The sequence below is a fragment of the Abramis brama genome (assembly GCF_963993115.1).
Source record: "Abramis brama genome assembly, chromosome: 16".
NCBI lineage: Eukaryota > Metazoa > Chordata > Actinopteri > Cypriniformes > Leuciscidae > Abramis > Abramis brama.
The window spans coordinates 30700394-30717374 of NC_139978.1; the positions used below are offsets into that span (position 1 = coordinate 30700394).

At 35.3% G+C, this 16981-nt stretch overlaps 1 protein-coding gene across 6 annotated transcripts in view; it reads left to right on the forward strand.

Annotated features, from left to right (window-relative positions):
- Positions 1–228: 228 nt before the first annotated feature.
- Positions 229–16981, forward strand: part of fnbp1a (formin binding protein 1a) — a 29607-nt gene continuing 12854 nt past the window's right edge. For 4 of the 6 annotated variants that reach the window (XM_084087376.1, XM_084087375.1, XM_084087378.1 and 1 more), the window contains exons 1-10: positions 229–593; positions 2457–2572; positions 5645–5701; positions 6688–6835; positions 8507–8569; positions 9166–9270; positions 10456–10470; positions 12993–13121; positions 13568–13714; positions 16723–16902. In XM_084087376.1, coding sequence (XP_083943502.1) covers positions 519–593; positions 2457–2572; positions 5645–5701; positions 6688–6835; positions 8507–8569; positions 9166–9270; positions 10456–10470; positions 12993–13121; positions 13568–13714; positions 16723–16902 — 1035 coding nt within the window. In that variant the 5' untranslated portion in view covers positions 229–518. The remainder of the gene's footprint in view (positions 594–2456; positions 2573–5644; positions 5702–6687; positions 6836–8506; positions 8570–9165; positions 9271–10455; positions 10471–12992; positions 13122–13567; positions 13715–16722; positions 16903–16981) is intronic. The other 2 variants (XM_084087377.1, XM_084087380.1) reach the window with 1 other exon arrangement.

Sequence of the window (16981 nt, forward strand, 5' to 3'; positions counted from 1 at the left end):
TATTTTTCTTTATTTTATAAGAGCAACATTGCACACTATATAGGCACTAGATAAACTAGAACTAACTAGTAAAAACGAAATCATTAAAACTATTTTTCACACCTGGAACAGGACAAAAGAAGAAAGAAATGAAAGAAAAGCTATTCAAAGAAAAGATTTCAAAATGTCCTTCCCCATTAATTTTCCTCTTTATCCGTAGTCGCACGAATCCACATATTTGAGAACACACATCTTATCAGTTTATCTGTGAGTAACTGGTGTTGTGAGGTGGATTCTGGCGCTGCTGCGTGCCGCTCTGCGCGTGGCCGTCCAGTTCTCTCTGAGGCGCGTGAATGCACGAGTACACAAGGCATTATCTTCATTTCCATTTTCCAGTTTCATCGGCAATTTACAGAATGCGGAGGTGAAAACGGACGGTCTCGCCGATCGAGGTACAAATCCTTGACGGTATACACTGGTATTAGACCAGTTAGTATTATTTTTAATATCTGAAAGCTGTTCCTGGGCGAAAATCACGCATGCATTCAAACAGAGGATTATCGCGGAGGAACTGCCTTGAAACCATGAGCTGCAGTTGGGGGACGGAGCTGTGGGTGAGTACCGACGTGAGGCATGGAGGTGAATGCATCTGCAAGATATTGAGCAATATAGCGCACAAATTTTCTTACGATTTCCATTAGTAACATGAATATGCCCATTAGTGATGGATTAATAACCCACCGCACCGCCCATTTTACAGTGTTGCAGACCGCAAATTCTAGCTACTGTTACAGGAATCTTTCATTTCACGAATTTAGCCCTGAATTTTATGCATGCACGTCCAGATATTTGAATGCAAGCAAATGCATGCTCCCTGAAGCTCGTTTAATGCAGTTATTAGTCATCAGCGTTGACTAAATACCCTAGATGGCAATAATCCTGTGCTAATGCTGTCCCTATCCACAAGTGAATGAGGCTGGAGCAGGTGCACAGGTTATTCCCAGGCATGTCTTTTCTCAGCTTTGATGTTGCAATGTGTCTGTAACAAAGTAACACAGTGTTGTACCACATGTTACAGCTTCTATTATGATATTATATTGTCTTAATATTTTAACGTTTTCTAATAATTTCCGGTCCTTGCTAGGCTAGCTGTAACATCATGGGACCTTTACCTAGTAACACCATAATGCAGGATAAAATATTCAGGGTTGTATAGCCTAGTGGTTAAAAATCAGGGTGCTAACCGAAAAGGTTCAGCATTTCAGTCCAGGACCCACTTAATCTCAAGTTGTTGTAATATGTGTAGGAGAGACCTGGGAATTTGGCTGGGTTGTAACATCATCAATTTAACCATTTAGAAATAAGTTATGGGGTGAAATCATCTTGCGTGGCCACCACCCTTCTCAGATGACAGTAGAAGCTGTAAGTCTTCATAAAATATTACAAGGGTGATATTTTAAAAGGATTTACAGGACTAAACCCAAGCTAATGGATGTTAAATGTCAGAAGTCGAATCATCTGAATCAGCAGATTCTTGTTTAATTTAATTAAAAGCTGCAACAATAAATGAATGCATTCATCCAATAGTATGACAACAGTGCTCCTTGTACTTGACAGTCATTTAAGTTTAGGGATAAGTTATTGATTTCTAAAAACTGCTTTAATTTTTGCCAGACAACTATAAAAAATATTGGTCACACTTTAGATTAGGGTCCAATTCTCACTATTACCTAGTATGACTTTTGCCTCAATAAACTCCTAATTACGGCTTATTAATGGTTAGTAAGGTAGTTATTACGTTTAGATATTGGGCAGGATTAAGGGATGTTGAATATGCTCATGCGGAATAAGGTACATGGCCAAAATCCTAAGCAACCAGTTCATAGTGAGAATTGGACCCTAAACTAAAGTCATTGGTCATAAAAACACAGTTACAGACAATAAAAGATGTTGAAAATTTTACTGTGGATAAAAATATCAGTTGAATGATTAATAAGTAATAAACTGAGCATTATTCAAAATTGTCTATTTAAACTGACAAATGCTTTAAAAGCTATAGTACTCGCAGGAGACTCAGATCAATATGTTTTGTAACAGTAACCTAGTGGTTAATAGGTTTCAAAACAAGTTAAATGCTCTGTGATGGATGAAGTTTGTACTGTGTGTATAGTGATAAGCATTACGGCTGGAGTGCTAGCACTGCTGAATAATGGATCTGACTCATTGCCAATGTCAGACAATACTGCAAACTCATGAAATTATATGGGATGACTTGATATCTCTCCTTTGGGTCCTCTTTCATAGTTATATCAAATCCATCAAAGCAAAATCTATACTTTTGTATCTCCTAAAGTGTTCCTTTTGGCACTATACCTTAATTGCTATTTCATTTTGTAATTGATATGAACGTGAGACACTCTAAATGTTCAGTCCTTCACATGTTAACTTTCAGTCTGTTGTTTTGATGTCCTTTGCAGGATCAGTTTGATAATCTAGAGAAACACACTCAGTGGGGCATTGAGTTTTTGGAGCGCTACACTAAGTTTGTGAAGGAACGGTCTGAAATCGAACTGAGCTATGCCAAACAGATCAGGTAAGATTTGTAACTCATATATTTGTAGATCTTATAATGATAGGGTCATGTTATCATCCTTTAGTTGCTCAAATTGTATGTCAATACAAGTCACATTTATTTATTAAGTGCTTTATACAAAAAAAATTGTTTAAACAGCAGCTTCACTGTAATAAACTGGAAAATAAGTGTTAATGTTACAAAATAAACAACTTTTAGCTGTAAAGCTCAGCAGAAGATTTTTTATTTTTATTTGGCTCAATTCAGATCATCACTGTTAATGTTGCTAAGTTCATTAATTATAAGATGACTTCAAAAGCAAAAGACAATAGGATCATTATCTAGCTCAATTCAAGTTTTTGTGTTATCATCTGATACTGTCAGTACAGTCACATCGATGATATTTTCTGAATACGAAAATGTGTCAGTTTTGTAGGGATGAGCGGTGTAACCAAAATCTTATATCACAGTAATTGTATATATTATAATATAATTATTATAATTCACTAAAAAGAGTAATATATTCAATAACCATGTTGCATTCTCTATTTTTGCATAACCTAGTGAATTAAATACTATTTTTGAGTATATTTCACTGCATCAGCAAAGTACTGAACTGTAGTTAAGTCTGAATATGCCAGATATCTGGATAACATATGATTCACATTAAATGGCAAATGTATTATGCAAATTCATAAAGATGCTGTTATATGTATTATGTCAGTGAGAACAAACATTAAACAGGTCACATGTCCAATGTGTATTGCCATGGATACTAGGTTTCCACAGCTCTCTGACCTACATTTTTATTATCCACCACTGATACTGTAATATTTCTTCCTGACTGCATTTTGGAAGTTTATTAAGCAGCAGTTTTGACCCCGAGGATACTGGATGACTTACCAGCATCATCTGCGCTCCTGCTCAAAGACATACGCAGAGAAACCTCAGCGTTTATAATGAACCCCACAGCTGGAGCTCGCCGATTTGACCAGGCGCGCACCAAACAGGCCCTTTCTGTTTGCATGTTCTGATCCCATAAGAGTAAATCCTCTTTTTATGTGGCCGTTTGCTCAATCCATGCTTTGTTGTTATTTTTAAGAAGTGTGCCAGACTGTATTTTGTTTCTGAAGAAAGAGTCTTTAATTCACAACATTTCCCCGAGGCTTTTTTTTTCGTTCAGATCGCAGCCATGGGTGAAAGATTTATTAAGCGCTAAGCACATGTTAGCAGATAAACCGCATCGACATGGATCTGTCTGGCCGAGGAATAATAGTCCTTTGAAAACCGCTGGGTTGGGTTATTCTAATGAGGATTTATTTATGGCTTTGTTAACCTTTTTCCTATTTGCCGTCGCATATTGACACATAGGGCGGCCCATTAGGCAGATCGTGGGGAAACTAGCAGACAATAAAGCAACTGCATCGGTGTGGTCTTGTCAAGAAACTGCAAGATGGTGATCTGCCTAGCAACACGTCAGACTCCTGGGAGTTACCGTTGGGTGTGTGCAGAGAGAGGGAGAGATAGAGTGAAGGAAAGCTGCAGGAAAAAGCATAGAGGGGGCGGCACCGTCAGCATGCGCTCTCACCATCATAATTGATTTTAAGCCATTTATAGGCCCTCTTGAAATTAATCACATAATATTCATGTATAAAGCAATGATTTTCTCGTTTTTACTGTGTCATTTGACGTCGTCCTGTACTCAGTTTTCCACTCTGATTGACAAAGGTCTGCCTCATGAATCGGACGCCTTGTTCGTGGGATGATACGATTATTCTGATGGTTGACAATATTAGCTTTTGTTTGCTCCGCAGCCTCGCGTTGCACCACAAGCACCATTAGATGTTATTTGTCATTGACATGCACAATTTCATTCATTCAAATTACCGGGAGACAAAGGCACATTTGAAACAGTAAAATGTCTTAGTTTGCCATGCTTTCTGCAAAACCAATAATTTATTTATTTTTTTGGTGGAAGAAATGTTTGCTAAATTTGCTGTTTTTTTTATAACTGAGGGGATGTAAATTAATTAACAATTTTTTTTTATTTATTACTATTTAGAGGTACACTAAGTATCTTTTGGCCCTCTAATGGTTAAACAACAAAACTGCATGCATTTTGCAGAAGAACATTGTTTTGGTTGTGCTTCGACTCATCAAATGCATATGGTTATCCTACTGCTCATAAAACATTCACTACTAGGCTTATGAAGATATGACCAGTTTAGATGGAAAGGATTTCAAGCTGACTAGACATGGTACGTCCTTGAAAATAAATTCCTGCACAGCGCTACAACAACCATAATGAAATGACCTTTCACACAATAGATAATGCTTTACAATGACCTCTGTTAGAGAGCTACATAAGGCAATTTATCTGTTCAATAAAATACCTCACTCACCAGTTGAGGATTAAAAACGCCATCGCTTTTACAACATTTTTGTAATTCCTCAGTTCTCGCCATCTTTGAAAAGCCAAGCTAATGTTGATCCTTGTTTTATTACGAGCTCTGTCACGTTTTCTTCTTGCCTGCAGACTCTCGTCTTTTCTGCGTTTTTTTAAAACGGGTGATTCCCCAGAGGTTTGAGATTTAGCGTGTCCGTCATGTCCGCAACTAACCTATACCAATACATGCATCAAAGTGGCCTGTGACCAACTTTTCTCTATTTACGGATATGACGAGAAACGCACAGACGATATAAACACTACAATATAAACTTATTATAATAAGCTTACCATAGTGAATCAGGGTAAGACAAAAACACGTTTTGGAACAAGGATTGATGAGGTATTGACTCATTCAATTTTTTTATTATTTTGAGGGAAAAAAGTTACAGTGTACCTTTAAAATGTGTAATTTATGTACCACCGGCTTCACCAAAAATGACGACTAAACACTTCCTCCATCTACCATTGGTTGGACAAACAGATAGTCCCGCCCTAAAACTCACACCATTGGTTGAGCCAGTATTGGGCTGGTTCAAACAAACAAAATTAATTTACAAACGGCTTGCTTATAGTTGTTTAATAGGAGAAAATATTTTAACATAAAATATTGACACCATTAAAATACTGTTTTGTATGTCTTACAGGAATCTGTCCAAGAAGTATCAGCTGAAGAAGAACTCTAAAGATGAGGAGGAGTACAAGTGAGTGAGAACAGTTTGGCACACATAAATCATACTCATGCATTGATATCTTAAACATAGCCATTTACTAATGATGTATCAGCTTTACTTACACTAAACAGTTAATTTCCTCTATACTAGGGTTCGAAAGTTTGGAGTGAAAGATTTGATTAATATTTATTATAGAAGTCTCTTATGCTCACGCTGCATTTTTTTAAAATCAAAAATACAGAAAAAAGCAATAGTGTGAAATATTATTATAATTTTATTATAATAATATGAATATATTTTAAATGTAATTTTTATTCCTGTGATCAAAGATGAATTTGCAGCATCATTACTCCAGTATTCAGTGTCACGTGATCCTTCAGAAATCATTCTAATAAGATGATTTGCTGCTCAAGAAACATTTCTTATTATTATCTAGGTTGAAAATAATGTAATGCATCCTTACTAAAGAAAATAATTTCTAACCCAAATTTCTTTGACTGGTAGTGTACACATAAATGAGTGTTAACTTAATTTGAGCAATTTTGCATAGGTCTCATTTGCTGTAATTACATTGCATTATTTGGTTTCCCTTAAAATTATTTGTACACTTCAGCCAGACTTGCTTGAATGCTTTTGCATTGTAGAACAAAATATCAAACTTAAGGAACAATAACATGCTTTTCAATCCAAATCTTTAACAAAAAAGAAGTTTATTAGGTTATAAGTTGACACCAATTAGTTAAAAGGGCTCATACAACTGACATGCAGACATTTTTAATGTGACTTAAGGGTCCTTACATTTTTGGGGCCACTATGTATTTTGGCATTACATTGGCCAGCATTAATATCAGCATCAATATCAGCCATTGAACAACAAATTAAGTTGACTACTTTTGTAGCATTAATCATGAGTGGGCCATTTTTAATTAAGGAAGAGAAACTAATTATTGTCACATCTATAATGTTTCATCTTGTTTTTTGTTGATGTATTATAACGTTTTCGCATTTGCTGTTAGGTACACATCATGTAGAGCATTTCTGATTACCTTAAATGAGCTGAACGACTACGCGGGCCAACACGAGGTCATCGCCGAAAACCTGTCCTCTCAGATCACCGCCGAATTGACCCGCTACACTCAAGAACTGAAGGCTGAACGGAAATCGGTACGAACATGTCTTTTCCGTGCTTTTCTTATCAGGACGATGCCAAAAAATCCTGCTTTCTAGAGATCATTTAAAGAGATCATCTTCCAAAAAAAGAATCAAATCCCTCAATAACATAAATCACCCGTTCAATAAATGTATGAAACTACAGTAATTCTTTCTCTGCGCTCCAGCACAGGCTCAAATCCAGGGTTAATCGCGTAGGAATATGGTATTATTTTGTTTATGATTTCTCCCAGCTCCGTGGAATGAAGCCAGACCCAATGTGGGTCATGTATTCAGGTCAATGGAGTTTGAGAAGGTCGCCCTCCCCCCGCTCTTGGCCTCTCTTGTCTAAAGGTTCTCGCACGGGTTCAGGAGGCCTCTGTCTGAGGCTGGTGGCTGGAAGTAATACGACAGCAGAGTAAAACACCACCGCGCACGAGCTGAGGGAAGCTTCATTCCCTCTGTTGATGCATTTTGTCTGCCTTTTGTGTTCAAATGTCACGCTGAGAGAAAGTGGTCTTTATGTATTTTTCATAGAGAGAGTAGTGGAATGCCATGAGTGGGAAGACACAAGTGATGGCCTATGCCGGCTTATCAGTGAAGTTTTCGCTAATGAGAACCCCTAAATAAATGATTTGTGTTCCAGGGAGGAATTCTGCAGTTAATTAACATTTATTGTACAAGAGTATGTCTTTGCTGCCGTAATTGAATTCTTTATGGAATGACGAGGGGTTTGGATTCAGCGATAGCTTTGGAATATAATCTTTCTAACAGCTGCTGTCTGGCTTGATTGTCTCATATTTCATTTAATCAGCTTAGTTTCCAATTAAATGTCTTTTCAGCATAATATTTTAAAAGGACGTGTTGGACTGGGATAGTTGTCATGACTGTGCAAGAGCTGAAATATAATTTCCTGATCCTCAAACCCCCTTAATTATGGTAAAAAGTTACTGTACAATACAGTTTTGCATAGATTGTTTCTGGTATAAACAGCCAAATTTGAATTTTTTTAAAAATAATTGGGTGAATTATGATCAAATGAGCTACTAATGTAATTAATGCGTAAAAATGTAATTCCTTTTCTATAAAAAAATGTATCTATCCTAATGTTCTGTACCCTTTTTTATTAACCTCCAACTGTACAGACTCCATTTCAACTTGTCTATTTTTAGTGTGTTTGTTTTTAGTCTTGCACATTTTCTTTGCATTTTCTTCAGAGAATGTAGAAAATCTAGTTTTCACTATTTGTAACTACCGTTTAAAAGTTTGGGGTCAGTATGATTTTTTTTTTAAAGAAATTGTAATAGTTTTATTCATCAAGAATGCATTAAATTGATCAAAAGTGACAGTAAAGATATTTATAATGTTACAAAAGATTTCTATACTTTTTATTGATCAAAGAATCCCGAAAAGAAATTAAGCATGTGGATCATGTGATACTGAAGAGCCGCTGAAAATTCAGCATTGCCATCACAGGAATACATTACATTGTAAGATATATTACTGTAAAATATAAACAGTTATTTTAAATTGTAATTAATTGTATATTAACGTTTTTACTGCATTTTTGATGGAATGAATGCAGCCTTGGTGAGCATAAGAGGGAAAGAAATCTTAACAGCCCTAAACTTTTGAACGGTAGTGTATTAAATTGTAATTATATTTCTTGTCTTTTCTTTCCGATAGCATTTTCATGATGGCCGCAGAGCGCAACAGCACATTGAGAATTCCTGGAAGCAGCTGGAATCGGTGAGTCAGTTTAACTGAACAGAACATAGTGTGACTATTCAAATTTGTCCTGATACTGCCTTCTCTTTCATCACCTGTCTGAGATATGAGCTAGAACTGGGACACTTTGTACAGTAAACGCTTGTTTGAAATGAGCCACAGGTGTCTGTAAAAGGTGTCTCTTTTAAAATAAGCAACAATTTACTGCTACAGGTTTTAATACAAAAAGAAAGTAACTATTTTGGTTTCACAGACAGGGCTTAGATTAAGCCAGGATTAGGCCTTAGTTCAATTAGGAAATTTAAGTAGCTTTTTTTATAAACGTGCCTCAGAAAAAACATTACTGACGTGCATCTTGAGACAAAACAATGGCACTGACATATTTTAAGATTTGTCAGTGCAAGTTGCTTTCAATTAAAACCGCTCAAACATGCATTTTAGCCTGAGACTAGGCTTAAGCCTTGTCTGTGAAACTGGGAGTAACTAACTAAAAGTAGCGCCACTACAAGCTGAACTACATTTTTTAGTCACTTGACCGTTGCATACTTTTTTTCAGCAATTAAAAAATAATCATTTTTAATTCCTCATTTTAATGCAAGTTTCTTTGCTCTTTTCAGAGTAAGAGAAGATTTGAAAGAGACTGTAAGGAAGCGGATCGCGCCCAGCATTACTTCGACAAGGTGGATGCCGACATTAACGTGACTAAAGCAGACGTGGAAAAGGTATGGATCACGCGTGTGTGTGATGGAGAAGAGACCGATCCTATCATAAACCCCTCATTCTCCATGACTGCTTTCATCCTTTTCTGTGAGTCTGTGTGGATGATCCCTCTTTGGAACGAGGCGGTGGTGACGGACGCTGATATAACCGATGTCAAGTTCCCACCTTACACCTTATACTGTACCTCACCTGCTCCTACCTTCTCTGTACTGCAGAAAATACCCATTTTGTTCAAAGAGAAGTTGGACAGTATGCACGATAAATCTGTGATCAAATTGGTACCTGCTAAATTTTCATTGTTTTTTTATTTGGCATTGGGCAGATATTTTAAACAGATAATATTATATATTATTTTCCAATTCAAACAAATCAAATAATTTCATATTCAATGCCAGGTTTCAAAAACGTAAACAGTTTGCTTTTCTACTGTACACAGAAATATGTAGGCAAAATTATAAACTGGAGCTTTAGTATGAACGCTAGGGCTGGACAATGTATATTGTAAATATAGTATATATATATATATTCACCATGATTATAATTGCAAATTTAATTAATAAAATTAAGCAGCATTGTGAATACTGAGGTGATATTAATGTACTTTTTTAGGGTCATTGATTTAGTTTCGCAATCTCTCGCTATTATGAGATTGTTAACACAGAGATGTTTAATAGTGTTTCAAATTTAAATTAGCAACTTTGATTCATTTTTGTGAATATTTCAAAAACTTAAACAACATTTACTATTACATTATTAAAATCAAAAGTTGCATCTGTTATTTAATGGACCTCAGATAACATGAACTAAACCTTTTCAATTAATATTTTTATTAACGTTAACAAAGATAAATAGATGTAACAAATGTATTGCTCATTGTTAATTAATGTTAGATAATGCATTAACTAATGTTTACTAATGGGACCTTATAGTAAAGTGTTACTGGAATTTTTTTTATTATTTAAATGTTCAATAATAAGCTCAAAGACCACAAAAAAAATGAAGGTAGTTTCAATAAGAAAGAAAAAACAACTAATATGGCAGCGGCCTGTTTGTTATTATTATAAGGCTAAATGAACAGATTTGGATTTTGTTTAGCCCATGTATAGATGTCTTCTTAAGTAACTTCTGTTATTAGTGTGTCTGTGACACTAATCGACTCTGTCTTTGTTTTTTAACATGTCTTAAAGCGGTGTTCTCTCAAGGTAGGTTTGAACCAAGAGTCGTCTTTGTCGGTGAGGAGTTTGTCAACTTGTTCGGTGTATTACCCATATCAGCAAAGAGTGTTTGTCGTAATTTTCGTTGTTTTTTCGTTTTTAGCTTTTGTTACGTTCACGTCTATGCTTGCAGCGAATCTTTCCTGTATTCACCTTCTACAAATGTACAGAATAAGACTTGTCATGGAAGACTGATGTTAAAATGCATTTCGATTGCGAAAATGGGCTACGTTTACGTTTAGGGTTACACAAAATCAATAGCTATTACTGTCACCCACAAAAAGTCCTGAGTTTGAGAGTCTGTGCACACTGTCTGGTTCATGTACATGATGTTGTATACAGTATGTACAGAGGCCATTTAAAGCATTTAGACTCTTTAAAATGAAGGAATTGCATTATGTGCTGTATTAAATCAAGTGGCACAAACAAACACACTTTTCAAGCAAAACATTTCCGTTTGTTGTGTTTTAGATATAGATATGCTGTTCAAAATTAATTAAAAAAATATTGTGACACTTTGGGGTTGCAAAATTTGAGTGGAACATAGTTAATGTGATGAACTATACCTGTTAGGATACCTGTAAGAATCCACGAAAAAGTCATTGAGCAAAAATGTCGTTTAGTGAAGTTATTTCTGAGAAAAGTTTTACCTTTTTTGCATATGCAACGATTTATATTTTGTGTTTAAAGCAATTAACATTCACAAATTTGTGTGTGACTTAAGTGTCCAAATGCTTTTTCGGTCTGCTGTATGTGTTTAGTTAGTATGCATGATGAATGGATGTCTGGTGCGAATAATTTGGACTTTCACTTTCACATTTTGTTTTTGGAACATTCATTGTCATTTTAGTGTGTGTGTGTGTGCGTGTATGTGTTTGTGTATTTATTTTCTCATACACTGTCGATACTCCATCGTGTTATTCTTGTCAGAGTCTTCTTCATCGTTATACTATACTATCTCTGGAGTGTGCGGTATACAACCAGAGCACACTGAGTGATATATCCCACAATGCAACACAGTTAAATTGACCTTCCATTTCCAGGTTCAAATGATCCTGAAGGAATATCAACTGCATCTTTTTTGACTCATTATTTAATCAAGACTGGCATCAGTTAAGACATTTATACACAAAATGAGTACGGAGAACCTAAAGGGACATGGTGGTGGGAGAACGCAAAACATTTGCGAGAGAATGCAAAAGCATTGACTTCCCATCCCATCTCATATTTTTTTCCATCACCATGTCAAAATTCAGAGTAACTGTTTAATTTCAAATGATACTGTAACTATTTCAACACCACTAGATGGATGAAACATGCAAATTGATTAGGTCATGTAGCAAACCAAGTAAAAAATGACCAAAATTGACTATTTTGCTTTCTAACATTTTAAGGTTAGTCATAGACAGTATATCACCTTTTTCAGATTAAAGGAGTAGTTCACTTTAAAATGAAAATGATTTACTCACCCTCAAGTCATCTTAGGTGTTATGACTTTCTTCTTTCAGACGATACAATCAGAGTTATATTAATAAACACCCTGACGCTTCCAAGCTTTATAATGGCAGTGGATTGCAACCATCAGTATGAAGCTCAAAAAGTGCATCCATCCATCATAAACGAACTCCACATGGCTTTGGGGGGCTAATAAAGGCCTTCTGAAGCAAAGCGATGAGTTTGTGTAAAAAAATATTCATATTTAACACGTTACAAAGTAAAATTCTAGCTTCATCTGCTTAAAATCACCATGAAATCAAAATTGACACTTCTTTTATTGTGTGTGGATTATTGCAGTATTATTATAAATTATTTACCTGTGCACATCAATGTTTTTCGAAAATCCATAGAATTAAAATAAGTTCCCCTTCCTTTTTCAGCGACTTCTCTTTTGCCGTGAGGGCGGGACAACCTGTCACTCACATGAGATCGACCAATAGCAAAGCACAACCATCAAATCAATTCCCCATGGACAAAATCAAGTCCTGCCCTAAATTTCTTCTTGTTTCTGAAGCCATTTCAATCGAATGTAAATGTACTAATGCAGCGGTAAATCAACCGACGGCCTTGTTATCGGATAATGCACATTTTCGGTTTTCGTTTATTTTTGAGTGGACGCTCAGTGAATGTGTAAAGAAAATCATTCTCCTATCAGTTAAACTCTACATAAAAAATCGATGACCCTCAAATCTGCTGAATGAATTACTGATAAACATAGCTAGCTTTTGCGTTATTTTTCCTGAGTACATCATTTGATTATATTTCTGTGTTTGATCTGTGCTGTTTGGTTAAGGGCTTGGTTAAGTGTGTAGATCACCGACTCTATTGATCTGAAGTTGACATCAGACTACATGTTTATATTATATTCTGTAATCTGCTAATAGACTCTCACTGTTTGTTTATTTGTCATGTCAAAAGGTGATTGTTTTATTTGTCAGTCCTTGGCCTTTACGTTCTGATGTCATTCTTTGTAATTTTTTTCTCTCTGTCTTTTGTGCTATCTGTCTTTCTAGGCGAAGCAGCAAGCTCAGTTGAGGCATCAGGTAGCTGAAGACAGTAAAAACGAGTACCTGACATACCTGCAGAAGTTCAACAAGGACCAACACGAGCACTACTACACCCTCATACCACATATCTTTCAAGTAATTGTCTCTCTTGATCATAAATTAAACATTAAAATATTAAGTCACACTTTAGATTTGGGTGCAATTCTCACTATTAACTAACTATTACCTACGACTTTTGCCTCAGTAAACTCCTAATTACTGCTTATTAATAGTTAGTAAGGTAGTTGTTAAGTTTAGGTATTTAGGTATTGGGGATGTAGAATAAGGTCATGCAGAATAAGGCATTAATATGTGCTTAATAAGTACTAATAAACAGCCAATATACTAGTAATATGCATTCAAATAAGCAACTAGTTCATAGTGAGAATTGGACCCTAAACTAAAGTGTTCCCAAATATTCTAATGTTGATGAAAGAAAAATATGCTTTTAAGCTTAACTTTTATGTCTGATATGCCATTGGTTGGACCATGAACTTCACAGTGAAGTACTGCATGGTTTAATGGTGTTTTCTCTTTTGCAGAGGATACAGGAGATGGAGGAGAGGCGAGTGGGCAGGGTGAGGGAGAGCATGCGGGTGTACACTGAGGTCGAGCGTAAAGTATTACCCATCGTCAGCAAGTGTCTGGACGGCATGACCAAGGCAGCTGAATCCATCGAGCCTAAAATGGTACGTTAAGTTCTATGGCTCCTTTATGCTGAAAATGCACTGTGGTTCCGGATTCCGGATCTGCACTACTAATTTAGTTTCTAAGAATCTATAATCAATAATAATGGCAAGACTTGACAATAAAGGTCCCTTTAGTTAAAGGTATAGTTCACCCAAAAGTGAAAACTCTGTCATTAATCACTCACCGTCATCATGTCCTTCCAAAACCGTAAGACTTTTGTTCATCTTCGTAAAACACAAATTAAGATATTTTTTAAGAAATTGTTTTGATGAGCTTTGTGTCCCTCCATTGCCAGCTACACAACTGACACTTTGACACTTCAAAAAGTTCATAAAGACATTGTAAAACTTGAGTGGTGAGACACAATCGCTGGAGAGACACAATCGCTTTATATGATGAACAGATTGAATTTAGACTTTTATTCACATATAAACATTCATAAACATTCAAACAAACGTCTTGTGGGTTTAGAAATAATGACATAATTTTCATTTTTGGGTAAACTATCCCTTTAGCATTTAGCAGTTTTTATTAATCTTTCTTTTTTAATATTACTTAACAAAATACTACCGTTTATTGTTAGTTTATATTAGCTCAGGTCCATTAAAAAATATTAAGATACAATGCTTGATTTTAGTAATGCATTAGTAAATGTTAAAATTAACATGAACTTTGATTTATATATGCTTTAGAAGTAATTTTTACTGTTAGTTCATGCTAACAAATGGAAACTTATTGTTAAGTGTTAGCATAATCATTAGCATAAGCATCAAGACATTTTTATGCACTACTGTTCAATGTGGGGTCAGTATAATTTTTCTTGAAAGAAATCTCAGCAAGGCTGCATTTATTTGATCAAAATATAGTAAAAACAGTAATATTCTGAAATATTATTACAATTTAAAATAACGTTTTTCCATTTGAATATATGTTAAAATGTAATTTATTCCTGTGATCAAAGCTGAATTTTCAGCATCATTACTCCAGTCTTCAGTGTCACATGATCCTTCAGAAATCATTCTGATATACTGATTTGCTGCTGAATAAAAGTATTGCTTTCAAAAAACAAAGAAGAAAAAATATCCAAACTTTTAAATAGGATGCGTAAACAGGCTATAAAAATGAAATGAAAACAGAAAATGAAAAATTAAAGAAGGAAGAAGAAATAAGGGGGAAAATAATAATTAAGACGATGACTTATTGATGCACCACGTCACAGGTAGGACTATGATTTGTAGAAGCAGCACATAGTTTTTTGAGTTTTCCTGGCAGCGAGGTGATTCAACTTTTCCAAATGAAGCCAGCAGATGAATAATATAGCAGTTCAAAATGCTGACTAGATTTCTGTGATTATCGCTGGCCCACTTACAAGCTAACGAGTGGTGATCGTAATAGAGTGTCGTCGCCCAGGTTACCATCAATAATTTACAGCTGCGGGGGAATCGCTGGCAGCTAACGGCTGATGTGCCTGTTGTCTGTCTCATCTGCTAAATCATGCCCCAGTGCTCACGTGGCCATTGCCGTCCTGTCCAAATATGGCAGATGGGAAGTCTAATTTCCAGCGCAGCACTAATTGACTCTTACGAGCTGGGTTTTGCAGCAGATTTGAAGTGGCTTAGCAACAAAGACTTAAGCCTCTCTGTGGCTTTTGGGCTGTGTATGTGTGTGTGTGTGTGTGCACGTACAGTATGTGTGTGTGTGTGTGTCTTTTCAGAGATAGTGTGCTGGCCATATGAAGCAACCCTCCATAAAATCAACCTCCTATAGAAGTCATTGGTTCATTTGGTAGGGTTATGGATGCCATGTATATGCTAAAAATAGTCTCTTGGTCTGACCTGTAATGCAGTAGAGGGATTAGATCGAGGGGATTTACAGCAGTCTTATTTCTGTGGTGGATGTGCATTTCATTGTCTGTAGTACATAATTGTACTGTGATTATTATGTGAGTTGGAAGGTTATCTTTGGTTTACCTGTACAGTGAAGTCTATATTGTCATAGTAAATCATCCATGACAGTGTTTCCTTCAGGATTTAGCTTCTTCAGCAATATTAATAACTTGATTGTCAATGATACTTTTTGTATTTATATATATATTTTTAAAAATAGTTAAATATAATATAATTTAATTATTTATATTTTATTAATTTATTTACAACAACTCTATGATGCGACATGTATGTATCTTTAAATACAAGATAAATTATATTCTAATATATTTTAAATTATATTCTATTCTAAAATATTCTAAATTATTTTCTAAATATAATCTAATAATATATATACTTTAAATATAATTCAACAGAAGAAAAAGTTACACATTTAGTTATATAAAATATATAAAAAAAGTTATTTACATTTTTAAAAACACACACACTTTAAAATAAATAACTTTTTTTATATAACTAAATTTGTAACTTTTTCTTCTGTTGAATTATATTTAAAGTATAAGAAAATCCACTGTTTAAAATTCATTCATTTCGTGATGTTTACAAAGTCAGTGATTATTAGTGTTAAATAATCATGATCACAATAGTGACCAAAATAATCTTGATCATGATGTTTTTATAACCGAGCAGCCGTTCGGGGCTCATTTTGAGTCAGACGTAATTACAGTACTTGCGGTTTACAAAATGAATTAGTAACCTGATTAATCTGATTCAGTAAAGAATTCAGTTTGATTCGTCAGTTGGTTTTAACTAATTTATTCAAAAGAACTTCACCAGTTGAAGTCATTGGGTGTATTTGAAGTTATTGAGAAAAATGCAAAAAGTTAAGTAGAAAGTTATGTTGCCGTTTCCAACCATATGCCATATTTTATAGCATATTAATTTTTTTTATCTTGTAAATTATATACATTACAGTGAACAGACTGTTAAATGAAATATCTACGGTTTGTGTTAGTAAATGTTGTGATTTTAAACCCACTTAACTTGAAGAGTCATCCTAATCTCTCTTTTTGTTATAGCACAAAGCCTTACTGACCTTTTTATCCCTTTTTTAATCTCAGGACAGTAAGCAAGTTGTAGAATCATACAAGTCTGGCTTTGAGCCGCCGGGTGACGTGGAGTTTGAGGACTACAGTGTGTCAATGAAGAGGGCCGTGTCAGAATCAAGCTTCCTCAATGCTCGCGGAGAGAGCAGACGCCGGAGCAGGAGCAAACTGTGGCCTTTACTCAAGAGAAATAAGGTACGGCATCAGACGGATCTGTGGATCATAAACACCTGCTAAAATCACAGATAAAAACTACGCTGCACATTTATGGCAC